The 27,462-nt window shown below is 36.8% G+C and overlaps 1 protein-coding gene across 4 annotated transcripts in view; it reads left to right on the top strand.

The window, feature by feature from the left end:
- Positions 1–27,462, top strand: part of LOC124798396 (GATOR complex protein Iml1) — a 547,410-nt gene that overhangs the window by 240,428 nt on the left and 279,520 nt on the right. For all 4 annotated transcript variants that reach the window (XM_047262170.1, XM_047262989.1, XM_047263070.1 and 1 more), the window contains one exon: positions 4,497–4,671. In XM_047262170.1, the coding sequence (XP_047118126.1) occupies positions 4,497–4,671 (175 nt within the window). The remainder of the gene's footprint in view (positions 1–4,496; positions 4,672–27,462) is intronic.

Here is a 27,462-nt window from a genome sequence, read left to right on the forward strand (position 1 = left end):
TCTTGTCACGTTTCATAGTTATTCAACCACTTTCAGTAAATAGTCATGACAGCAGCATGTCAACAGCCAACCAACTTCTCTCCAGATATGGAAGAGAAACTGCAGCTGCTTGTAGAGGTATCCAGGCAAATATAAGATGCATACACAAAGGAAATGCTGAGATTGAGCAAAACTGTGACTAAAGGAGCGAAGTCGAGTGATGCATTTGTTGTGGTGCAGATAGAGAACTCTGATGCCTAGGAGTTTTAGGACACTTGTTATGCTGCTCAGAGCCCGAAGTTAGACACTGGTAGGATGCCCATGAAATCCAGTAAAGAGTTTGCCTAGCCACATGTGGCTTTGCTCAATACAGTCACTCTGGCCTCCAAGAATGTTATTTTAGCTTCAGCTGGCCCCCAGCAGCTTGTATGACCTGCTGGATGATTGCCGCAGATACACTGATATGAAGGTACCGTGGATTGACAACAGGCTGTGCCCCTTGGACTAGGGCACACACATGTATCTGCTTTATTTTGATAAATAATTCTGCCTATCTTGTTGTGGCCACCTTCACCTCCGATGAACTCCTGTAGTTCCCATCAGCCCACCAAATGCACAGTATGCGGGTGGCAGAACAGCCACACCCTCCTGACAACAGAAAGAGTGGCTCCCCACCTCCTAGCAGCATCTGTATCTCTCCAGACTATTATGTATTTGGTGACTGCAGACATCATAATTGAATTATAAAACTGATAAACTATATTAAATAATAGATGCAATGGCTCTACTTCATGCATAACATTTAATAACATCTAGCACATTTATAGTGGAGTCCAATATGCAGGTGCAGTGTTACCTGTTTAAAAGAAATCTATTACACATAATAAGATGACACCACAGATTTAGTTACGTGCACATTGTAATTACAGTCTCTCAATGTAAGTCAAATGAGTTTGTCTTGCACAATTACAGTATTGTTTTTCAGTGAAAATATGAGAGTATTCTCACCATTTGACCATTTGACCATTGACCCTTTAGATGATTGTATCTAGTAACACTGACTCTCTCTCTCTCTCTCTCTCTCTCTCTCTCTCTTTCACTTGATCGGAACTTATTCCATGAAGTAAAAGGAGATGTCGAACAGATATGCTTTTGTTGTGTTTGAAGTTAATTTTATTGTGTATTAAATTCCTTCCATCACTGATTAAGTGGTCAAAGATTTTTATGGTAGAATAATGAACTCCTTTCTTCTCACACTAAGATTGAGTGAAGGACAGTGTAAGTAATTTTTTCTTTTAATATTATATTCATGAATGTTGATTTTATTTTCAAATTGTCGATTGGTTTGTTGACTACAAATTTTTTAAAGGAGTAAATTTAGTTGGAGACCTTTCTCAATGCATGTAACTATTTAAAGAAATGTCTGCAAGAGATTTTAGAGTGGACACTACAAATTATCTTTATTACATGATACTGTGCATCAAATAGTTTCTTTCTCAATCATAACTTGCTCCAGAATATGATGCCAGAAGACACCAGTGGATGAAAGTAAGAAAAGTAAGCCAACATTTTAATGTTTTTGCCGGTTCAATTTCCTGAATATAGAATATCGTGTTTATTTATTTATTAACTCTCATGTATTACTTCTGAAGGTGTAGTCAGGCTATGTACTGCCTTTTATTTAACTTCAGTGAAAGTCCATTTGCAGAGAACTGGTTTTTAGTTTTCAAGAAAGTGCTCTTTATGTTTTCAAGTGTTGTAAGTTTTCCATTAGGCTTGATTATAATATTTTTTCAATAGCAAAGAGAACTGTTTCTGTTTTTTGGATATATGATGGCAGATTTATATACAACAAGAGCAGGAGTGGATCCAGTATTGATTCCTGTGGCACACGTGTAGTAATAATTGCCTGTTCTTTTTTGCTGTATGCAGTCCTGGGTTTCTCAGTGCTACACCCTGCATACTTTTAATTACCAACAAGACCTCTCACACCATAATATATGAGCTGCACAATCAAATGATTTTCATAAGTCATTGACAGTGTTTTGTCATTTAAATTTTGCATAATCTGATTCATATTCTGAAAAACGGCATGCTCTGTGGAGGGACTACTTTGAAACACAAACTGATATAACTATGTATGTTACTTTGAGGTAGTTTTGACACAGTTCTCGTCCATATAATCTTCTTCAATACCTTATAGGGGGTGGTAAGCTGAGAAACTGGTCAGTAATTATTAATATCTGTGTTACTACCTTTCTTGTTCCGGAGTCTTACAATAGCGTAAGTTGTTCATTCAAAAAGTTGTGAGACTGATATCATTCCTCACATATTAGTGCCATCAGTGCAGAAACTATGGTGGTAGCTTGAACTCACAAATGTAAAGTACAGGTTTACACTTGACCAGTCATTTGGGAACAGGCAGTGTTGAGTAGGGGACATGTGGCCCTAGTGTGCCAACATTGTTACTTCACCAATCGGAATGTAGTAATATCTCTAAATGAAGTACTCAAGACATTCTCCTGAATGTTTTGTAGAGGAGAGAAGTATGTGCAAAGTTTGTACCACATACTTTGACTCCCAAACAAAAATGACAATGCATGGACTGGATGAAATTTAAAACCCAGACAATTTGTTTGTGGAAAAAAATCATCACGGATCAAGAGACTTATTGTCATTAGTACGAACCTGTTATAAAATGACAAAATGCAGAAATTCACATGAAGAGTCAGCACTTTCATGACAACTGTGTGTGTGTGTGTGTGTGTGTGTGTGTGTGTGAGCGCGCTGAGGGGGGGAGGGGCGAAGTACTGCATGATGTGTGACTAAATACATGGTTTATGTGTGGAGAACAATATTTTAGTAATTTTCCTGAGATGTTATCAACCCCATGAGGGTTTTTCGTTTTGAGGCAGTTAATTAGATTCTTAAGTGCCATTGCTGTGGCATGACATAATTGCAATGTCCCTCAATGTTTGTCCTGTTGATACGTTTATTGCAAGTATTTTGTTGTTTTGTTCATGGAACAGTCCATGTCAATCTTCTGAGCTATTCCTAGGAAGACTCTCCTCCAGAATCACAGCTTAACTGAGAATGGGGGAATGTCAGATATGCTACCTGATAATATGTGATTACCTGATGTTCTTGTTATTTATCTACACAAACGAAAATCAATGATACTAAAGAATTACCATAAACTGTAATGCAAGTTAAGAAAATGACCTTTTTATTCATGTGTAAAAATCATCAATGTGCTGATTGTTAATGAAGCAATTTGATATACTTCATATCTCTTATTGCCTTGAAATTAGGTAAAAAAATAAGAAAAATAAAGGGGGGGGGGGGGGGGGGGGGCACAATATCCCAGTTTCTCGTCACATGCATCGTATCATGATTTTCTGGCTGTGTTGTACAAAAACTAAAGTATTCTCTAAATGTAATCAACAACATTGTCATGTCACATTTATAGGACATTTGTAATTTGATAAGTTGAGGATCAACTATGGAGGAAACAACAAAGAGTAAAGAAATGAAAACAGATTTTACATGTGTGTCTGAAAATCAAAACAGAATACTGTCCAAAAATATTCAGTAAAATAGTTGTAGATACAAGGATGGAAACTGACAATTTAAGAGTGTACCATATGATTCACTTCTCAAATCACCTGAATTTATGGTTAATAGGTCGAAGATCACTGCTAGTTAAGATACGTTCCAAGTAAAATTTTATGTGATGTCCTTACATATCAGATTACCATTAATGTTGTTAATAGTTGATATGGAAAATACAGTGGCTTTGACAGGTGTTTTACTAGGCATGTTCTCTGTTGTCAAAGTTACAGTGAGACAGAATGGGTAAACTTAAGTTAGCTGCAGGAGATGGCATTTCTTGTAGTGCAGATGGAAACAAAGTAAAAAAATACAAATGTTTCTTTTTCCTTTCCAGTCTTCATTGATCAATTTTTCTTCCTTTCTGAAGTAAGAACATACAAATTCCATAAATTGCAATTGATCTTTTTTTTTTTTTGGTAGAATTAATTGTTGACCAGCCATTCTGTCTGTCTCTCTAATTTATTAACTGTTTTCTAATTTAATTTTCTGTGTGGTATGAGATTTTTTCATTTTTTAGTATTACGTGTCACATTGTTTTAACTTTGCCTTGCGTCTCAAGAAATGTAAGAACTTTTATTAACCACATACAACAAATTCATAACTTGCAATTCTTCTGTTGTTGGATTTTGTTGATTCAGACATCAAGGAGATGTGAGATTACTATTATTCATCAAGTGAATGATTTAAGAGCTTTTATTAACTTCACAAAACAAACTTGGAGATTGTGATTCTTTCATTGCTTGTGATGTTATCGAGGTGGTGCAAGATGATATTATTAACATTATTCTTCTTGTAGGAGGAAGAGACTTATTTTTCGTACAATGATTTGTGTAACTGTGTTGTTTGTTGCTTTTGCTTTTTTATTAGATATCATCTCTATGTACTATTTTGGTATTATTTTTCAGACATCCTTATCATCCGTTCAAAGTTCATTACCGCTACCGGTTTCATGCCCCACATCATGACACATATGAAATTTCTTGGGTGTCTTTCACAACAGAAAAACTGGAGACATACAATTGGAATTATTTAGATCATTACATATGCACTAGAGGAGATGTTGATTTTGCTCTTGTTGAGGTAGGTATAAAGAACCACGTGTTTAAGTTCTTTTTCCATGTTTGTAAAAAAAAAAAAAAAAATAAAATAAAATAAAAATAACTTATTTTACACTAGACACAAACTTGAGGTGGTATATAATGCTAATGATTTACATTTATTATTAAATTTGTTTTTTCTTTTATGTTCACTATGCACTTATCCATTAGTTTTAATGTTTGATTATTTCTGTGATACAAGTTTATTAAAATGACTGGAATTTATATTGATTTACTGTAAATTAGGGGTATTGGTAGTCAAAAGAGAAATAGCAAATGAGAAAGGCTAAAGGCAATGCAAATGTGGAAATAATTGTATAGAAAATGTAAAATGGCCAGAGGAGGAAAGCAAAGCTATAAAAACATGCATGACCATGGAAAAGAAGGATGCTGCATTTGAGATTTAGGAAAATCTTTGGAGAAAAGGGAAGAAGCTGTATGAACATAATGAGTGCAAATGGCAACTGGAAGATGGAAAGAAAATGTGTAACTATTATTTAATTGAAAGAAATTGGGTGAAAATATTATGGAAAGGGAGGAAATTAGTGAAGATAAGAGGAGTTGGAATAGACAACATTTCCTCAGAATTATTGAGATTTATGGGAGAACCAACTTTAAAAAAGGTGTTCCACCTGGTTAAATACCGTTTAATTCCAAAAAGAATGTACTTGTAATAAATTATTAAAGAAAGTAAAATTGACAGAAGTGAGTATTACTGATCCACCAGTTTAATACATCAGGGTTGCAAAATACTAACAGAGGAATAGAACAACTGGTAGGAGCCCACCTGTGAAGGATCAGTTTGGGTTCATACAAAATGGAGGAACACATAAGGCAATACTAACCCCACTATCTATCTTGAAAGATAGATTTTAATAGGGCAAACCTATGTTTGTACGTTTGTAGCATTTGTAGATTTAGGCAAAAAGGGGGGAGGGGGGGGGGGAGAGCACTCTAAGGTGCTTACTACAATATATTCTTTGTAATGCTGCAGTTGTCAGATGGAAAATAAAAGAGGAAAAAAGTTATCTAAAACTTACAAAGAAAACAGAGTACAGTTATAAGAGCCAAAGGATGTATAAGATAGACATTAACTAAAAATGGAGTGAGAGAGATTTGTCGTCAATGCCCCAACCTGTAAAGGAAGCCAAGAAGCAATTTGGCAATGGGGTTAAAGTTCAGTGAGAAGAAATAAAAACCTTAACATTTGCCAGTGGTATTGTAATTCTTATCTGAGAGGAAAAAGGACTTGGAAGATCAGTTGAATGGAATGGATAATGCCTTGAAATGAAGGTGTATGTGGAACACTGACAAAAGTAAAACAATTGTAATTAGCTCATTCAACAAAGCCAAAAAAAGGTTGACTGGGTCAGAAATCATATAGTCACAAATATTTGTACAGTGGTAGGAGGGAGTGCCATAACCAACATAATAAAAATCCTTGACAGTGTAATGTAATTTTATAGGTAAAAAGGTCTACAGACCCATTGACAGCATGAGAACACACTCACATAAAGGTTTAACTTATGCAAGCTTTTATAGCCAGTGGCTTCTTCATCTGGCAGAAGGGTTGAAGGGGAAAGAAGAGGGGTGAAGGAAAATGACTGGAGAGGTTTAGGGAAAGGGGCACCATTTGGTAAAGTGTCCCTGAACCCTGGGTCAATGGAGACTTATCGGACGGCATGATTAGGAAAGTCTTTCCTTCTTATCGGACCCAACCTGAGGTTCTGGGTGACTTTTCATAACTGTACCCCTTTTCCTAAACCCCTTCAGTCAATTTACTTCACCCCTCTTCCTTCTCCTTTAACCCTTCTGCCAGGAGGAGGAGTCACTGGTTCCAAAAGCTTGCATAATTTAAATCTTTTTTTATGTGTGTGTTTTCTCCTACCACCATGTGGTTAGTAGATATTTTAATCTATCCAGTTACATTATATTGTCAAAAATGGATTATTTTCATTATTATGTAATAAAAATCCTGATGCGTGGGGTGTGAGTGTTGAGATGGTGCAGTGTTTAAAGGTCAATTTTTTATGTTTTTCCTACAAAAAGGGTTCTATTCATTTTTTGTCTAGTACTGGTAGTTGCGATTTGGCAGGGGGTGAAAATATTGTAGGTTATTAAAAATATTGTTTTAAAGGTATAAAATTAATGTTTATCTTTAAATGAGGTGGTGTAAAAACAAATATGAAAGGTATGTACCATGTCTAAGAGCAGTACAACCATATTAATGGATAGGTTGTGTCCTGTGGGTTGTTACAGGGTGATGGTGAGGGGTGAGGGGGTAGGTTGTGTGAGATAATGTGTGAGGGAAAGCAGATTGCGACACTGTTCCCTCCTTCATAGACCTGCAGCCAGAAGACTGAACAGGTGATTCCCCATTCTATCTACCCCAATATGTTACAGATAACAATTGCAACATATTTCAAAAAGCTATATTGAATCTCCACAGTGTGCCTTGCATCTTATAAATCACAAGTGATGCAGTGCGCAGACGTGCCAGAGGCTGTGAGGATGGGGAGTTGTGATGTTTTCTGCAAAATGTGTTAACATGATATGGAATGCAGATAGGAGTTACTAATAACACTAACACAAGAAAAGCATCTGGACAGCATCTACATAAATCCCTGCACATGGTTCTACACTGTTAGAGAGGAAATTTGTTCTTAGTCATCATATACAGCAGCTTTATTGTTGTTGTGAGAAAGGCAACTTCCTTCACCATGAATGCTGTTCACTTTACAGTTTTCAGACAGCCAACCATACCTTCTCAGCATTTCCTGTCCAGTTCTGTTACGTGAGGAGACAAAATTAATTCACTAAACTTGTGTTTATATGTTGTAGTTACTTTTTCAGTTTATTTAGCGAGAACTTATTTGCAGTTGTTAAGTGAGTTATTAGGTAAAGAAGCTCAAAAGCTGGAGCACTCAACTATCTACACCACTGAAGAACTTGTCCCCAGTGTAATATGATATCAGTAAGTATTCAACAACTTCAATTTCATTGTCTCCACTATCATTATCTGGAATACTTTTCATAGCATGTGAGGTATCAAATGCATCACCCCATCCTGCACTCTCCCAACATCTGAAGAGTTTCAGAGGCCTAAATTGGCTCCCTCTACAACAGTAGTAGTTCACTTGGTAGTTGTGGAGCTTTAGATATGTCAACATATGTCAAACCATGCATTAAAGCATACTACTGTTCTAACCTTGAACACGATCACTGCAATTCGATCAGATATATTCACATCCATCTTGGAAGATATACTGTGAATATGAAGTGGCTTCACTCAGTGCAGTCCTGTCTACAAGTGTGAGCAATTCATGAATGGAAAAGGCTAATACTATCTACCAGTAACACAGATAATGGTGAGAGAAGTGCAGTAGCTTCCTGGCCATTCGTTGATTCACCACCAAGTGACTGCAACACAGTTGCATGGCATTACAATGTGCTATCCACTATAGACAGCAACAGGGTGCCACCTTTACCAATCCGATCCCATCCCTTACCCACCAACACATAGGTCACTGACGTCACACTTACAAATTAAAAGCTTCTCAGCCATTTTACATAAAAACTCACCTAACGACAGCAAATACATACTCATTTAATAAACTGAGAATAACTGCTCTATATGAACACATGTTCAGTGAAGATATTTTAGCTAATCACCTAAGTGACCTGACAGGCAATGCCGGGGAGGTATAGTTTGTCTGCAAAATAAAAGTCTAGCAGTGCTCATGGTGGAGGAAGAACACTGTAGCTTCTGTACTTGGTGACTATGAGTCAATTTCCCCTCTTGCAGTGTAGAACAGTGTGCAGAGATTTATGTATATTCTGTCCAGATTCGTTATTTGCATTACTATTTTTAGAAACACCTATCTGCATTCCATGTAGAATTAATGTGTTTTGTTGAAACAGACACCCTCCCCCCTCCCACAGAGAGTTAATACACTTTGTAGAAAACAAACTTCCCCCCTGTTATGGGTTGCCGGTTGCCCAGTGATTCTTCAGGTGTGTTGTGGAAATTTGTTATAACTTTGTGAAACACCCTATACTTCTTGTATTGGGGTAGAGAGAGTGAGGAATCACCAGCTCGATTTTCAGTTTGCAGGCCTATGAAGGAGATAAGAACATGAGCACAATTGAGCAACCTATCTCCCTTGCATTTTTAATCACACGTCCCCACCCCTCTTTCCACCCTGTTACTTATCTTGTAATATGACTTTACTGTGCTTAGATGTGACACACATATTTAATATTTGTTTTTAACCCAATTCATTTAAAGATAAACATTAATTTTTTGTTGTTAATATTTTTAATAATTGCTATTTTTACATCCCCTGAAATGCGGTAACTATTAATGCCATAGAAAAATGAATAAGACCTTTTTTGTAGGAATTGTGGTCCTCCCCTTCTCTGCACCCCCAACCTACTCCACCTCAACGCTTGCATTCCATTGGTCAAGATTATTAGTATCCTGTTCTTAGCACTCTCTGCTACCACTGTACAAAAATTTGTTGTTACACAACTTTTCCCCTAATTTTCTTTTTGTGACTGAACTAAACAGAATTTAGGTGAATTAGATGACAGTGAGGGAATTAAAATAGCGAATGAGACACATGTGGTAGTGTATGGCTTTTGCAACCTGAACAGAAAAATAGCTGGAGACAGCTAAAGTAGAGGGGCTGTGTAATATAAAGTGGCAGTAGCAAAAAACCTTTTCTGGAAATTAATAATCTGTTAACACTTATTGTAGGTTTTAGTATTAGGAAGTCTTTGCCTTGAATATAGCATTATATGACAGTGAAAAATGGACAGTAAACAGTAGGAACAAGAAGCCTTTGAAACTTGATGCTGTAGACAAATGCTGAAGTTTAGGTGGTTAATGAAGAGATGTAGAATCAAATTGTAAGAAATAAAATTTGTGTCATAATAATGAGAAAATTTTTGCTGTTGTAGAATCTCCTTGCCTGATGCCTGTTTCTGTTCTGAATTTCCCAGTACTCGTATGAATTCTAGTGGAAGCTACAGTATTGTGATATATATTTTTCTGTTTATTCACAATCTTTGTATTAGTGCCTTGTTTCTAAAGGTAAAAATTTTGCATAAGAAGTGTTTCAGAAGTTTTCTGAAAATCTGTGTGCTGTACCCAGTTCTAAGCTTGTTCCTTTGCTTGATTAAAATCTATTTTTCCCCTTTTCTTCGTTATATGCACTTTGTGATAATTTTACTGAATTTCTTACCCATAATTATATTGGTAGTTTTGGGAAATTGTGTTCACATGTAAACATACTCCAAACAATTTTGAAATTTCCTTTGTTGCTTTTGAATTAATTTTCCTCTGGCTTTAACTGTTTCTATTGAAATGCTGTCACCTCGATGCCTTTCCTGTCTTCGCTCCTTGAATGGCATTGCATATGTCAAATGGCTTTACTTAGGGCAATTACTTATTAACAACCAATGTTTGTGATTCATCTCATAAAATGTAATAACATCCAAAGAAATCTTCAAACACTTTTACTAACATCGTAGTAATGAAATGTGATAGTCACTCAACAAACCCCCCTCCCGTGTACTGTTACAGTTTTCAGTTGCTTGTGTTACCATATTTTCTGGGGTTTGTCACAACGTAATGAAGATGTTTCTGAGGAGTTTATAGTTTTGTTTGATTCAGCAGATTTTATCGTGTTCTGATATTGTTTATATAAAGCTCTAATTTCCTTTTTCACAGTTCCGTTCTTTTGTATCATACTTTTTTTACTATTGCTTCCTTCATTACTGTGAGATCTTTTGCTATTTTGCAGGTACATTTTTTTAAAAATAATTGATCCTTTCTTCTGTATCTATAAAATTTTGTAATCAAAGATACTGAATTTGCTGCTCATATAATTTTGTATTCTTCACTCTTGCTATATAAATCCTTTTAATACATCTTTCTGACTGTCTGAGGAGTGTTTCTTTCTAGCTTTTTATGCTTTTCTCTCTGTATCTTATGAGTCAGTGATAACTTGAAATTTCCAAAGTGATTTAGGACAAAAACATCTTGTAAAAATATTTTACTGTTTGCTCAACTGTAGCAGTTTTCATTATCAACTCTATCTGGATCTTGAAACATCCTTTTCGTTGCTGTACAAAAATTTATTGTGGATGAACATGCTATTCTTCTTGCTAATTTCTACTGATTTATCATCTATGTCTTTTGTGGTTTCATACTGTAAGTTTCCTACAGTTGTAGACAATGTTAAAATGACCTCTTCATAAGAATGAGACAAACAGAATTACTCATTATAAACCAATCTTCTTATTGTTAACATTTTCAGAAATGTTTAGGTCATGTTGAGGATGATTTAAAAAATAAAAAAAATTTAGAAACAAATATAAACCAGAATCAGAATTTTATTATATCATTATGTCCATACATAAATCACTGATTTAATGTATGAGGGACTTGTCAGTATAAGTAATATAATAGATGCATATAACAGTGTCAAAAAAACCTTAAACTAACATAAATTTACAAACATTAGTTCTACATCTACGTACATAAACCTCAAGCCACTGTAATCAAGCAAGGCGGCACAGTGTTTAGTACACTGGACTTGAATTCAGAGGACTATGTTTCAAGCATGTCTCCGGCCATCCTGATTCAGGTTTTCTGTGATTTCCCTAAATTGCTGCAGGCAAATGCCAGGATGGTTTCTTCTAAAGGGCATGGCTGACTTCCTTCCCCATCCATGACAATCTGGGCTTGTGCCCCATCTCTACTGACCTCAGTGTCAATGGGACATTAAACTTAATCTTCCATTTTTCCTTCCTTCCTTCAAGCCACCATATGCTGCATAGCAGAGGGTACCCTGTCCCAGTACTAGTTCCCTTTTCTATTCCTCTTACAGATAGAGAGAGGGAAAAATGACTGTCTGTGTGCCTCCGTACGAGCCCTAATTCCTCCTGTTTTATATTCGTGGTCTTTTTGCGAAATGTGTGTTGGCAGCTATAGGTTCATCCTGCAGTCATCTTCAGCTGCCAGTCCTCTAAATTTTCTCATTTGAGTTCCTCGAAAAGAATGTTGCCTTACCGCCGATAGCATCTTCATAACACTTGTGTGTTGTTGTGTTGTTCAGACCTGCTGGTAACTAGTCTAGAGGCCCATCTCTGAATTGCTTCTGTATCTTCCTTTAATCTGACCTGGTGCAGACCCCAAACACTTGAGCAATACTCCAGAACAGGTCATACTAGCATCCTATATTCTGTCTCCTGTATAGATGAACTAAGCTTTCCTAAAATTCTCCCAGTAAACCAAATTTGACCATTCAACTTTCCTGCCACAATCCTCACATGCTCATTCCATTTCATATTGCTTTGCAACATTATGCTCGATATTTAAATGATGTAATTGTGTCAAGGAGGATAGTACTAATGGTGTATCCAAACATTACAAGTTTACTTTTTTGTACTTGTCCACATTAACTTATATTTTCCTACATTTTGAGCTAGCTGCCTTTCATCACACCAACTAGAAATTTTGCCTAAGTCATCTTGTATCACCCTACAGTCACTCCTCTTCGACACCTTCCTGTACACCACAGCATCATCAGCAAGCAACCACAGATTGCTACCCACCCTTTCTGCCAGATCATTCACGTGTATAGAAAATAACAGGTGTCTTATGACACTTCTCTTGGGGAATCCTGACAACCGTTGTCTCTGATGAACACTCGTTATCGGGGACAACATACTGGGCTCTATTACTTAAGAAGTCTTCAAGCCATTCGCTTATCTGGGAACCTATTCTGTATGCTCACATCTTGGTTAACAGTCTGCAGTGAGGTATCATCTCAAAGTTATGATTAGTTTATTATATTACTCTACGAACATAGATTATCATCATTTATAAGTTCTGTAACTTAAAAATAACATTTTTGAATGAGAATAATACATAACTTTCTTTATAGTAAATCTAGTTCTGTACTATGAAAGTATCTCACTTTTATTTTATTGTAAACTAGCTGACCCAACAAATGTTTTCCTATCTAAATTTTAATATGTGTTGAATGATGACTGGGAGTTTTGAACGGTATGGAAGATGATAATGTTGCAATTACCGTGAAAGTGGTCATGAAATTGTCCTGAACCACGTTTGTTACACCAAATGAATTACTGTGGAAGCAGCTGTTGTGTATTTGGATTTGCTTTAAGAAATATGTGAATTCTGTTCCCTTTTTCCAGAAACCAACTGGTGCAATGGCTCTGATGGTGAGACCATTGCCACCAGCTGCCACTCGCACAACAGAATCCTGGAGTTTCATTTCTCTATTTCAATGCCTTACAATGTGGGCAAACAACAATAATCAGTACAATAGAGCAGATTTGTCTGCACCGTAAGCAGCTGTCACATTGTAACAGAATGCAGCGTGATAGGTATTCAGTTTAACATTTATTTGTCTTCCTGCATGATTATTCAGACTCATTGTCAGTTGACTCATTTCTACTGATCAATGATTTCTCATTTGATGCATATCATCTTCGTTTCCATTTTCTCTTCCTTCTTCTGCAGATGTGTGTGTTTGTGAAAATCAAATCCATTCAATTTCGTTTTGTTTTTCATATTACTCTGCAGTTCAGTTTGATCTAATATACGATTGGTTTGTAGCACTGTGAGTTCTGCAACCTAAATTGCTCCATCTTATTGGCAGCATTGCAGGGTGTTTAGATTGTGTCAGTTCCATTCAGCTCTGTTGATTGCGACACAATGTGCTATCTGAATAACCACAGTTCAACTGAAAATAGACAACAGATTCACTTAGTTGTTACTGTATAACTATGTGACACTTCAAAATTCACAGTATTTCGTAGATAAATCCTATAAATTTGTCATTTCATGAAATGATTGTGATGAACTTACAACACAATCACAGCCCAACTGAAAATAAACAACTGAATCAATTTTTCATCACTAATTAAGCAATTGACTTGATTCACACTTTGACAGTCAGCTGCCAAATGGCATTTATGCAGATAGTAGCATAATAAATTGGAATTGGAATAAAATAACTATGTTTTTTGGATGGATGGATCACAAAATTTTATTTTAAATTAGTCTAGAATGTGCTTTTCTAGAACTTAGAGAGAGAGAGAGAGAGAGAGAGAGAGAGAGAGAGAGAGAGAGAGAGAGAATCAGTCAAGAATGTCATTTCTATCATAGTCAAGAGGACATACAAAAAATTATGATGTTTTTCAGTTTATCCAAATGTTCCGGCTGTCCTTTGTAATTGTCCGGATTTTTTTTTCCCTGAAAGCTTTTCCAGCAGCATAGGGAACAAAAAAAAAGAAAAAAAAATAATAATTACATGTATCTATCATTAAAATCACAAGATATGGTCGTGAGTTCATTAAAAAAATCTCATGTAAAAAAGCACTTTCAGGTTCTACTAACTTTTCCTATTTTTCAGACAACTTTTTCAATTTTTCTTTCCCTAAAAAACATATTCAGGCTAGCATTAATTTTTTTTTAACTAGCCAAATTGGACCAGCTGTTCTCATTTGAAACACTAACCAGTGAACAGCATTTAATTTCTATTTACCTAGATGTTCATAGCCTTGCACTGATCAGTCTGGAAGTATAATTTTAATCTATGAGATCGTAACATGAAACAGTTATAAAGTGAATAATTATAAACTGAAATTTGTGACTGGATTGAGGATTTTTTGGTAGTGAGGATGCAGCAAGTTATATTGGATGGAGGGTCATCGAAAGATGTAGCATTAACTTCCATGGAAGTGTGTTAGAACCCTTGCTGTTCATATAGTATATTAATTACATTGCAGACAGTATCAATAGTAACCTCAGAATTTCTGCAGTTCTCTGTAATGGAGTGCTGCCAGAAAGAGGCTGCATTAGTATTCACTGAAATCTTGATCAGATTTCGAAGTACTGCAAAGATTGACAACTTGCTTTAAATGTACAGAAATGTAAAATCATACACTTCACAAAATGAACAAATGTAGTATCCTATGACTATAATATCAATGAGTCGCAGTTGTAATCGGTTAGCTTGCACAAGTACCTGGGTGTAACACTTCGCAGAAACATGAAATTGGAATGATCACATAGGTTCAGTCACGGGTAAAGCAGCCAATAGACTTCAGTTTATTGGTAGAATACTGGAGAAGTGCAATCAGTCTATGAAGGAGATTGCATGCAAATCACTCATCTGGCTGGTTCTAGAGTATTGCGTAAGTGTGTGGGACTTATACCAGATAGGATTAACAGGGGATAGTGAACATACACAGGGAAGGGCAGCACGAATAGTCACTGGTTTGATTGATCTGTGGGAGAGTGTCATAGAGATACTAAAGAGACTGAACTGCTGAACTGGCAGTCTCTTGAAGTTAATTTATGTGTATCTTGAGAAAGCCTACTTACGAAGTTTCAAGTAGGGGCTTTAAATGATGACTCTAGGAGTATACTAGAACCCTCTATATGTCGCTCCCATAGGGCTCATGAGCACAAGATTAGATTTATTACAGCACACACAGAGGCATTTAAACCATCATTCTGCTCACGCTCCATACTTGAATAGAATGGTGGGGGGGGGGGGGGGGGGGGGAACACAATAACTGGTACAATGGGATGTACTCTCTTCCATGCATTTCAAAGTGGTTTGCAAGGTATAGATGTAGATGTCAACATGTGTGTTGAAAAGTATCAGCTTGGGGAATATTTTGTGATTTTACTGAGGCTTTTGAATATTTGGACCATTAAATCAGTGTGCAAAAATTGAAAATAGTTTAGAATCATTAAACACAAGAGTTCCATAGTTTTATCTTATCTTCTAGATAGGGACAGTGTGTATCTGTTCCACCATCACAGAGCAATAAACAGTCTGAATTTGAAGGGGTAAAAAGTCATTTGTACTAAAGGGTTCCATTTCTAGTGTGTGGTTGTTTCGTTGATACCAGAATACTGAATTGACCTTATTTTTGCATTTTCAGGAGATAAGTATTTGTTTCTTTTTGCAGAAGACACAAGTATAGGGATAAAAACTAGTATGTGTAATATATGATGACCATTGCAGGTTCTCACCCAGATGCATTCCTAAGAATCTTGTATTGGCTGCTCTCTTTAATTCTTGATTTTTGTGGATTATCTGAATATCATACTTTTTTTATTGTTTAGTTTTAAATTGCACCAGTTGGGTTTATTAAATATTTCATTTTAATCAATTTAGAGGAAATTAGGTATATAATTTTGTGGCAGATCATTGACATAAAATAGATGGGCTTGGTCCTAATGTGGAGTCTTGTGGAGGTACATTTAAAACGGTTTTTCAGTTGATAAATATTTTTGATTGCCTGATGTAATAACAACCTTTTCTTTTCAGTCAGTTAGGTATATTAATACACCATTTTAAAATGCGGCCTTCGATTCCATATTTCTGCAGTTTGTCCATAAGTTACAAGTGTTTACATTGTTGAAGGTATTAGATAAGTTACATAAAATTCCAAAAGTTTTTTAAGAACTCATTACTTCCACAAAATCATCAATAACAAAATTGTGTTTTCATCTTTTTGGGAATCAAGTTGAGTTTCTGAGATGATGTTGAATTTTTAATGAAATTTTCAACTTTTGAATAATTTTAGAAAATTCTAGAAGAAGAGAGAAGGGTCAGAAATTTCTCACCCTCCTCTTCAGAACCTTTTTTGAATTAGGGTTTGACTTCAGTGTATGTTAGTGCATTTGCAAAGTATCCCTTTTGAAATGATCTGTAATGATTATTATAAAATTTTGAATATTATTACCTACAGTTGTGGTGTTGTGCTATGCTTGATGTTTATTAATCAGTGTTAATTCTTTGTTATTTTTTTAGCTTCTTGATCATGACCTTTTGAAAGGCTGTGACAAACTTCTTCAGAGATTGTGTCATAAATGCTTTTAAGAAACTCAATACTAAATCTCTAACCACTCTTGAAAACTGGTGTTGTTTCACTTCAATAAACCACATTAACAATAAACACGTGCATCATATGTTGTTATTTATTTTTCATCCTTTGATCACTTTTTGTATTGATGTTCGATTTGTCTGAATATACATGGATGTGCTACAGAGTATTTGGCACTTATTTAAAAACCATAGATACAGGAAATTTTTCAGGCATTTGGGAGGAAAAACTGTGAAGCTTTAGTGTACACCTTGTAAATAAAATTATACACAATATAATAGAGGGAAACATTCCACGTGGGAAAAATATATCTAAAAACAAAGATGATGTAACTTACCAAACGAAAGCATTGGTATGTTGATAGACACACAAATAAACACAAACACACACACAAAATTCAAGCTTTCGCAACCCACGGTTGCTTCATCAGGAAAGAGGGAAGGAGAGGGAAAGACAAAAGGATGAGGGTTTTAAGGGAGAGGGTAAGGAGTCATTCCAATCCTGGGAGCGGAAAGACTTACCTTAGGGGGAAAAATGGACAGATCAGTCGAGGCGGAAGTACAGAGGCCTCTGTACTTCCGCCTCGACTGACATCTCTGCCCAAACTCTTTGCCTTTACAAATGTCTGCTTGTGTCTGTATATGTGCGGATGGATGTGTGTGTGTGTGTGTGCGAGTGTATACCTGTCCATTTTCAACTGTTCCAATCTTTATTTCTTCCTTGTGTTCTTCTTTTCCCATTCATTTTTTCGTCCTTTAGTTCTTTTTTACCATTCCCACCATCTCCAATACTCCAGCTTGTCCCCTTATCTTATGACGAATCCCATCACATATTACATTTGGTCCTTTCAAAATATGCTTTTGCAGTGTCTAAATTAAGGTACCATATTCTGTTTCTTGAAACATTTTATCCCTGGGAGTTTCCCCAGAGTCTTAACTTTGAAATCCTCCTTCTGGATGTAATCCCACTTTTCACTAGCTGCTTTTATGGTTTCAAATACAGCAATTTATTGCAGTAATCTGTGACTTTTGTATCTCATTTGCCAATTTCCACTCCAGCAGACTTCCCTCCTACAAAATCCTGTAGTTATCTGCCCCTCGTGTTTCCTTGGATGGTATCATCCACCGAGCCAGACTTCACAACAAAAAGCTATCTTACCTTCTCCTAAAGTACCTCAACAATGATGTTTCTATCCCTGTCCCATTCCAGCTTGCAAAACAGCCTCACCACCAACTACCTCTCCTCTCCTACAAACCAAATTGGCCAAACTTCTTAACATCCCCAAGCCTTCACCACTACTTTCCACAACAATGACAACTCAGTATCACAAAAACCAACCACAACAGTGTTCTCAACTTTCATCTAAGAGCCTCTTCCCTTCTGAATTATCTGTGTATCAGGCTTTCCTTCTCATCTCGCCCTGTAAGTCTCCCATGAGACGGGGTTCTAGGTGACTTTTCTGTAATATTCCCCACTTCCTAAACCTCGCCAGTTCTTTTCCTTCTTCCCTCTTCCTTTATCTTCACCCATTCTGCCAGGAGGAGGAGCAGCCACCAACTCTGGAAGCTTGTACATTTCTGTATCTTATATAAGTATTTTCTCTGCTGTCACTAAGTGAATAGTTTTTTTATATATCCATAATACAATGTTTTCAAACATTGATTACTTCTGAGTACTTAGCAATCTTAAACTTTCCTATAGCAAGGAAGCTCTAATTCTTTTATTTCTTCAACTCCTACTATTTCTACCATAAATACTCGGGCACTCTTCATATCTTTAATGAAATCCTGGTTTCGCTCCTATACCTCAGGCAAGTTTCCTTCTGCACAACACTGGAGTAAGTCTCAAAATATTAAATATTTCACTTTTACAAAAGTGGCCTCTCACACGTTGAGTTTCAGACACACTGTTCCTCTTTTCCCATCAACACTCCTTTACTCTACAGACATAGTGTCCTGTATACAAATAATTTCTGTACCTCAACGTGGTTGTGGGTCCTCCTTCCTATTTCTTACCGTATGTTTTTGGACAGCTGCCTTATCTATTCTTCCCCTCATCAATGTGATGTTGCTAACATAGAAACCTGCAGAGTACATAATAAAAAAGTACCTACCAATCTACCGGTTGTCACTAATTCCAATAATCTTAAATAATTATGACATATGCCTGTGAAAGAAAAGGGGAGGGGGGAAGCATTTCTTGTTGTCAGTGCATAGTGGCTCAAATGGCTCTGAGCACTATGGGACTTAACATCTATGGTCGTCAGTCCCCCAGAACTTAGAACTACTTAAACCTAACTAACCTAAGGACATCACCCAGTCATCATAAGGCAGAGAAAATCCCTGACCCCGCTGGGAATCGAACCCTGGAATCCAGGTGCGGGATCAGTGCATAGTGATTGCCCCTAAATTACCAGTGAGTAGACATTTAAATAAATAGAGAATTCACCTGTGTGTCAAGTAAAACCAACTTTAAAATATACAGGGCTATTCAAACAGAAGGAATAGATTTCAAATGTTTATTCCTTCCAAACTTCAAAAGATAGAAAAACAATTACAACGTTCCTGGAAAGAGAAAAGTTCAAATTTTTATGCATTTAGTGTGAGCATGATGTGTTACATGACAAATATCAAAACAATGGCTCATTTCGTGCCACACACAAAGCAGCTGGTTTCTCGTTATCAAATTTACAGTTCCAACAAAGCAATGTCACAACCTTTCAAGAGTGTCAGGCATAGGGGGGAAAAAAGCACGACCTTTTGCATAACCTCACAGATAAAAGTCACAAGGTGTGAGGTTTGGAGGCCTGAGAGGCCACCAACAATGAAGTTCATCTTCAGCTCCTCCTCTTCTAATCCAATGTCCTGGAATGGTGTCATTCCGGTAATGTCGGATGTGCTTAGAGAATTTCTCGAAGCAGGTCCGAGGTTATCTGATTTCTAGGATAATTTAATATGCATTTTTTATCTAATGAAAACAGCCATCAGGTAACATCAGACATGCTTAGAGAATTTCTCTAAGCACATCCAATGTTGCCTGAATGACACCATTCCAGGACACTGGATTAGAATAGGAGGAGCAGATGATGAATTTCATTGCTGGTTGCCTCCCAGATCTGTAGACCTCACACCTTTTTACTTTTATCTGGGGGTTATGTAAAAGACCACATTTTTATCTCCCCCCCCCCCTCCCCATGCCTGGCACTCTGCTAGATCACATAACATCGGTGAAGCTGTGAATTTGTTAATGAGATACCAGCTGCTTTGTGTGTGGCAGGAAGTGAGCCACTGGTTTGATAATTGTCATGTAATACATGGTGCACACACAGAATGCAAAAAATTGGAACTTTTCTCTTTCCAGGAATGTTGGAATTGTGTTTCTATCTTCTGTAATTTGAAAGCAGTAAATGTTTGAAATTTGTCCCTTCTTTTTGGATAGCCCTGCATTTAGTATCATCATTTCAACAAAGCAAATATATGAATACCTAATTATGATTGTTTTATTGGATAGATACTGATACCAAAAAAAGCTAAAGACAGAATATACAAAATATTTAGAGGGTAAAAAAGAAAAAAAAAAAAAAATCAACAACTTACAATGCTGTAGACGCCACTCTACAAATTCACAAAGAATTTGAATCCCATGAGGGGAAAACATTACTCTATCGGATTGTTTTTGACTCTTTTAATTAATTATCCTTTGGTATCTTTTCCTCTGCAGTTATGGATCTGAACACAATCCTATCTTCTACATCTACATCTACATCTACATCGATACTCTGCGAATCACATTTAAGTGCCTGGCAGAGGGTTCATCGAACCACCTTCACAATTCTCTATTATTCCAATCTTGTATAGCGCGTGGAAAGAATGAACACCTATATCTTTCCGTACGAGCTCTGATTTCCCTTATTTTATCGTGGTGATCATTCACCCTTATGTAGGTAGGTGTCAACAAAATATTTTCGCATTTAGAGGAGAAAGTTAGTGATTGGAATTTCGTAAGAAGATTCCGTCGCAATGAAAAATGCCTTTCTTTTAATGATTTCCACCCGAAATCCTGTATCATTTCTGTGACACTCTCTCCCATATTTTGTGATAATACAAAACATGCTGCCTTTCTTTGAACTTTTTTGATGTACTCCGTCAGTCCTATCTGGTAAGTATCCCACACCGTGCAGCGGTATTCTAAAAGAGGATGGACAAGCATAGTGTTGGCAGTCTCATTAGTAGGTCTGTTACAATTTCTAAGTGTCCTGCCAATAAAACGCAGTCTTTGTTTAGCTGTCCCTACAACATTTTCTATGTGCTCCTTCCAAATTTAAGTTTTTTATAATTGTAATACCTAGGTATTTAGTTGAATTTATGGCTTTTAGATTAGACTGATTCATCATGTAACCCAAGTTTCATGAGTTCCTTTTAGCACTCATGTGGATGACCTCACACGTTTCGTTATTTAGGGTCAACTGCCACTTTTCGCACCATTCCAATATTTCTTCTAAATAGTTTTGCAGTTTGTTTTGATCTTCTGATGACTTTATTAGTCGATAAACGACAGCGTCATCTACAAACAATCCTTTATTTAAGTTCACCTTTAAATCTGAAACAAATAGCTTTTCAACAGGAACAGCCATAACTCTTAATTGATTAGTAACTTTCTCCATTTATACTGCATAATTTTCATGACTACATGTTATACTATTAAAATCAAACTTTCCAGACACCTCTCTATTAAATACTGCATGACAGCCAAAGTCGTTGCAGTTAATCTTAAATTGTTAACAAAATCCATTTTTCTCTCCCACCAGTCCAGTTGTAGTTTTGTACTGAACATGAGTAGAGTCTCCCATAGTGATTCTTGACATACAACACCTGCCAAAAGCGATGTGTTAATCAATGACTATCATTTCTTGGACTTTTCATTCAGCTAAATTTATCATCATGGTTCTCCAGAGTTGCTAAAGTGGAAAATGAAAGTGCTTATTTATCTGAATCATCATCTTGTTCTTATTGAAAGCCTTTATGCTACAGAAGTGGTGTATGGTATCCCTATATACCAAATCCTTCCCCTTCCTTGGTGCATCTACCCTGTTACCTACTGTACGCTTTTGGACAACTGCCCTATTTATTCTTCCCTTGTCAGTGTACGACACTGATGTGTGAAATGTGTATTTAATTTATCAGACTGATCATTTACCTTTCTCCTAATTAAATTGAACTGTTTAATTATGTCAGAATGTAATTTTCCTTGTAAAATGGATGCAGTGGACTACAATTTCAATTAGTTTGTATTTATATCTTAATTTTTGTGATGTGATTCAGTAATATATTCTTGTAACATATTGGTTAGCTGGTTTCTGACAGCATTTACTGTATGCTACTTGGCATTTATATCAGTATTTTACTGCTCTGTCTGCATTTTAAGGTCAACATGAAAGTGTTCAAACCTCCCCATTAAATAAAAAAATAAGTCTGAAACAGCTCATAAAAATTTCTTTGAAATTCTCTTCCATGTTTCTTGATCAGATTTGCTTACAATCAAAATTATAATAATACTTGAACATCACTTCCCCAGTTATCAACAGTTGCTGGCACTTTCTTATGAAATTCTACTAAAACACCACCCAGTTCTCACATGGTACACACTGTCATGTTAAAAATGAAAACCTCTTTTGGAGTAAATATAGCTCAAGCTCAACCCCCCTCCCCATGAACCATGGACCTTGCCGTTGGTGGGGAGGCTTGCGTGCCTCAGCGATACAGATGGCCGTACCGTAGGTGCAACCACAACGGAGGGGTATCTGTTGAGAGGCCAGACAAACATGTGGTTCCTGAAGAGGGGCAGCAGCCTTTTCAGTAGTTGCAGGGGCAACAGTCTGGATGGTTGACTGATCTGGCCTTGTAACATTAACCAAAACGGCCTTGCTGTGCTGGTACTGCGAACGGCTGAAAGCAAGGGGAAACAACAGCCGTAATTTTTCCCGAGGACATGCAGCTTTACTGTATGATTAAATGATGATGGCGTCCTCTTGGGTAAAATATTCCGGAGGTAAAATAGTCCCCCATTCGGATCTCCGGGCGGGGACTACTCAAGAGAATGTCATTATCAGGAGAAAGAAAACTGGCATTCTACGGATCGGAGCGTGGAATGTCAGATCCCTTAATCGGGCAGGTAGGTTAGAAAATTTAAAAAGGGAAATGGATAGGTTAAAGTTAGATATAGTGGGAATTAGTGAAGTTCGGTGGCAGGAGGAACAAGACTTTTGGTCAGGTGATTACAGGGTTATAAATACAAAATAAAATAGAGGTAATGCAGGAGTAGGTTTAATAATGAATAAAAAAAATAGTAGTGCGGGTTAGCTACTACAAACAGCATAGTGAACGCATTATTGTGGCCAAGATAGACACAAAGCCCATGCCTACTACAGTAGTACAAGTTTATATGCCAACTAGCTCTGCAGATGATGAAGAAATAGATGAAATGTATGACGAGATAAAAGAAATTATTCAGGTAGTGAAGGGAGACGAAAATTTAATAGTCATGGGGGACTGGAATTCGTCAGTAGGAAAAGGGAGAGAAGGAAACATAGTAGGTGAATATGGATTGGGGGGAAGGAATGAGAGAGGAAGCCGCCTTGTAGAATATTGCACAGAGCATAACTTAATCATAGCTAACACTTGGTTCAAGAATCATAAAAGAAGGTTGTATACCTGGAAGAATCCTGGATATACTAAAAGATATCAGATAGATTATGTAATGGTAAGACAGAGATTTAGGAACCAGGTTTTAAATTGTAAGACATTTCCAGGGGCAGATTTGGATTCTGACCACAATCTATTGGTTATGAACTGTAGATTAAAACTGAAGAAGCTGCAAAAAGGTGGGAATTTAAGGAGATGGGACCTGGATAAACTGAAAGAACCAGAGGTTGTATAGAGTTTCAGGGAGAGTATAAGGCAACAATTGACAGGAATGGGGGAAAGAAATACAGTAGAAGAAGAATAGGTAGCTCTGAGGGATGAAGTAGTGAAGGCAGCAGACGATCAAGTAGGTAAAAAGACGAGGGCTAATAGAAATCCTTGGGTAACAGAAGAAATATTGAATTTAATTGATGAAAGGAGAAAATATAAAAATGCAGTAAATGAAGCAGGCAAAAAGGAATACAAACGTCTCGAAAATGAGATTGACAGGAAGTGCAAAATGGCTAAGCAGGGATGGCTAGAGGACAAATGTAAGGATGTAGAGGCTTGTCTCACTAGGGGTAAGATAGATACTGCCTACAGGAAAATTAAAGAGACCTTTGGAGAGAAGAGACCACTTGTATGAATATCAAGAGCTCAGATGGCAACCCAGTTCTAAGCCAAGAAGGGAAGGCAGAAAGGTGGAAGGAGTATATAGAGGGTTTATACAAGGGTGATGTACTTGAGGACAATATTATGGAAATGGAAGAGGATGTAGATGAAGACGAAATGGGAGATAAGATACTGCGTGAAGAGTTTGACAGAGCACTGAAAGACCTGAGTCGAAACAAGGCCCCGGGAGTAGACAACATTCCATTAGAACTACTGATGGCCTCGGGAGAGCCAGTCATGACAAAACTCTACCATCTGGTGAGCACGATGTATGAGACAGGCAAAATACCCTCAGACTTTAAGAAGAATATAATAATTCCAATCCCAAAGAAAGCAGGTGTTGACAGATGTGAAAATTACCGAACTATCAGTTTAATAAGTCACAGCTGCAAAATACTAAAGCGAATTCTTTACAGACGAATGGAAAAACTGGTAGAAGCCGACCTCGGGGAAGATCAGTTTGGATTCCGTAGAAATGTTGGAACACGTGGTGCAATACTGACCTTACGACTTATCTTAGAAGAAAGATTAAGAAAAGGGAAACCTATGTTTCTAGCATTTGTAGACTTAGAGAAAGCTTTTGACAATGTTAACTGGAATACTCTCTTTCAAATTCTGAAGGTGGCAGGGGTAAAATACAGGGAGCGAAAGGCTATTTACAACTTGTACAGAAACCAGATGGCAGTTATAAGAGCCGGGGGGCATGAAAGGGAAGCAGTGGTTGGGAAAGGAGTGAGACAGGGTTGTAGCCTCTCCCCGATGTTATTGAATCTGTATATTGAGCAAGCAGTAAAGGAAACAAAAGAAAAATTCGGAGTAGGTATTAAAATTCATGGAGAAGAAGTAAAAACTATGAGGTTCGCCGATGACATTGTAATTCTGTCAGAGACAGCAAAGGACTTGGAAGAGCAGTTGAACGGAATGGGCAGTGTCTTGAAAGGAGGATATAAGATGAACATCAACAAAAGCAAAACAAGGATAATGGAATGTAGTCAAATTAAGTCGGGTGATGCTGAGGGAATTAGATTAGGAAATGAGACACTTAGAGTAGTAAAGGAGTTTTGCTATTTAGGGAGTAAAATAACCGATGATGGTCGAAGCAGAGAGTATATAAACTGTAGACTGGCAATGGCAAGGAAAGCGTTTCTCAAGAAGAGAAACTTGTTAACATCGAGTATAGATTTAAGTGTCAGGAAGTCGTTTCTGAAAGTATTTGTATGGAGTGTAGCCATGTATGGAAGTGAAACATGGACGATAACTAGTTTGGACAAGAAGAGAATAGAAGCTTTCGAAATGTGGTGCTACAGAAGAATGTTGAAGATAAGGTGGGTAGATCACGTAACTAATGAGGAGGTATTGAGTAGGATTGGGGAGAAGAGGAGTTTGTGGCACAACTTGACTAGAAGAAGGGATCGGTTGGTAGGACATGTTTTGAGGCATTGAGGGATCACAAATTTAGCATTGGAGGGCACCATGCTGGGTAAAAATCATAGAGGGAGACCAAGAGATGAATACACTAAGCAGATTCAGAAGGATGTAGGTTGCAGTAGGTACTGGGAGATGAAGAAGCTTGCACAGGGTAGAGTAGCATGGAGAGCTGCATCAAACCAGTCTCAGGACTGAAGACCACAACAACAACAACAACATAGCTCAACAGACTGCACCATGTAACATGCAGTGTCATAATGTAGAATGCAGTGCACTGCCACAACTCAGTGATGTTGTAAAGTTGTTGAGTAGCTGCTTCTGATATTGCTAGGCCACACAAAGTCGGCAGTCTCCCACTGCGAACAGTCCTAATCTGTCAAAGCCATTGGCTGTCGATCTCCCATCTTACTGTCTTAATAATCTTCTTTGTTGTTTGTAAAATGGCAGTCTTTAATTTTGTTTCCTGAGCAAAGCATTTCCTAATATTTTCCTTTCTGTGCAAATCTTAATATATGCAGTTTCCTTTGTTCAATAGGTACTTATCTGGTCATCAAAGCAACAGCACAATTTGATTCTTCACTTAAAATGGTTTATTCTTCTGAAATAATTCCATTCAATAATTGTTCAAACATTTATTTCATACGCAGTTGGGAGTTTCCATTTGTCTTCCGGCAATAATTAGATCTCTATCCTGCAGAAGAGCACAACGAATCCAGTGTTCTGCTTCACTGGACATGTTTTAATCAATGTAAATTCTTTGTTACCTTATTAAATTTGTTGACTGTGACGTCTTGAAAGTCTGTAGCAGACTTCTTCACTGGTTGTGTGATAACTGCTGTTAAGAAACTCAATACTGAGACTCTTAATTGCTCTTGAAAACTTATGTAGTTGTTTCACATAAACGAACCGTGTACTGAAAATAAATGTATGCTTCATAGAATGGATAACACAAAACTGCTGTCAGTCATAATGTCCAGGCTCAAGTCTCAACATTGAATGAATGAATGAATGAATATTCATTGAACATTTCATTTATAATTTCAGAAATCATCTGCATTATTAAAGTTTTTATATAGAATTCACAATGGTTGTACTTAATGCTCTTGAAAAGGTGAGTGTGTCACAGGCATATTTTTGGATAATAATAATAATAATAATAATAATAATAATAGCTTTATTCAACATCAAATGGTACACTGCACATGTACAAAGAAACAGTAATGATTAAAGTTATTTGTACAATACACAAGACACATTCTTCTGAATATGTCATTAATTTACAACAAAATTACAATAAGGTGTTTACTTATTTCTGTTCACATAATTTCACAAAGCATTTGTTGTTCTTCATATAAGTATGGTACTCTTCTAATGTGTAGAAAGGGTGTTTTACTAAAAATTTCTTAAGCTGATGTTTCAGTTTAACTGTAGGAAGAGCCATGACTGCTCTAGGCAGTGCATTAGCTAATTTTATACCTGCATACTGAGGCCCCTTTTCGTAAAGTGCTGTTCTGTGGCTGCCAATGTAAAATCTTTCTTTATTTTGAGTATTGTACTGGTGGAAATCTGAATAAGTGTTTGGGTGCAGTCTTTTCACGAGCAATATGGCTTTTAGAATGTATGTGTTTATAACAGTTAACACCTCTGTTTTTGGAAACAAGTTGCGACAAGATTCCCTATATTTTGCTCCACAGATTATTCTCACACCCCTTTTTTGAAGAATGAGTAGCTTATCTAGATTAGCTTTGGTTGTTGCCCCCCAAATTTCAATACCATAGTTCAAGTGAGAGGAGAAAAGAGCATGGTCTGCAGTCCTTAGGACTATGGTGTCTCTACAGAACTTACTAATAGTACTGATTGCAAATATATTTTTTGACAACTTAGTTGCTAGAGTGTCAATATGTGTGTCCCATTTCAGGTTGCTTTGGATTGTTACGCCAAGGAATTTTACACTAGACTCTTTCTTTACCAATTCGTTGCCTGTGTATAATTTAATTTCATTATTCAAACTACTTTTGTTAAACTCCATCAAACATGTTTTACTGGTGCTT

This window comes from Schistocerca piceifrons, chromosome 1, assembly GCF_021461385.2.
Source record: "Schistocerca piceifrons isolate TAMUIC-IGC-003096 chromosome 1, iqSchPice1.1, whole genome shotgun sequence".
NCBI classification, from domain to species: domain Eukaryota; kingdom Metazoa; phylum Arthropoda; class Insecta; order Orthoptera; family Acrididae; genus Schistocerca; species Schistocerca piceifrons.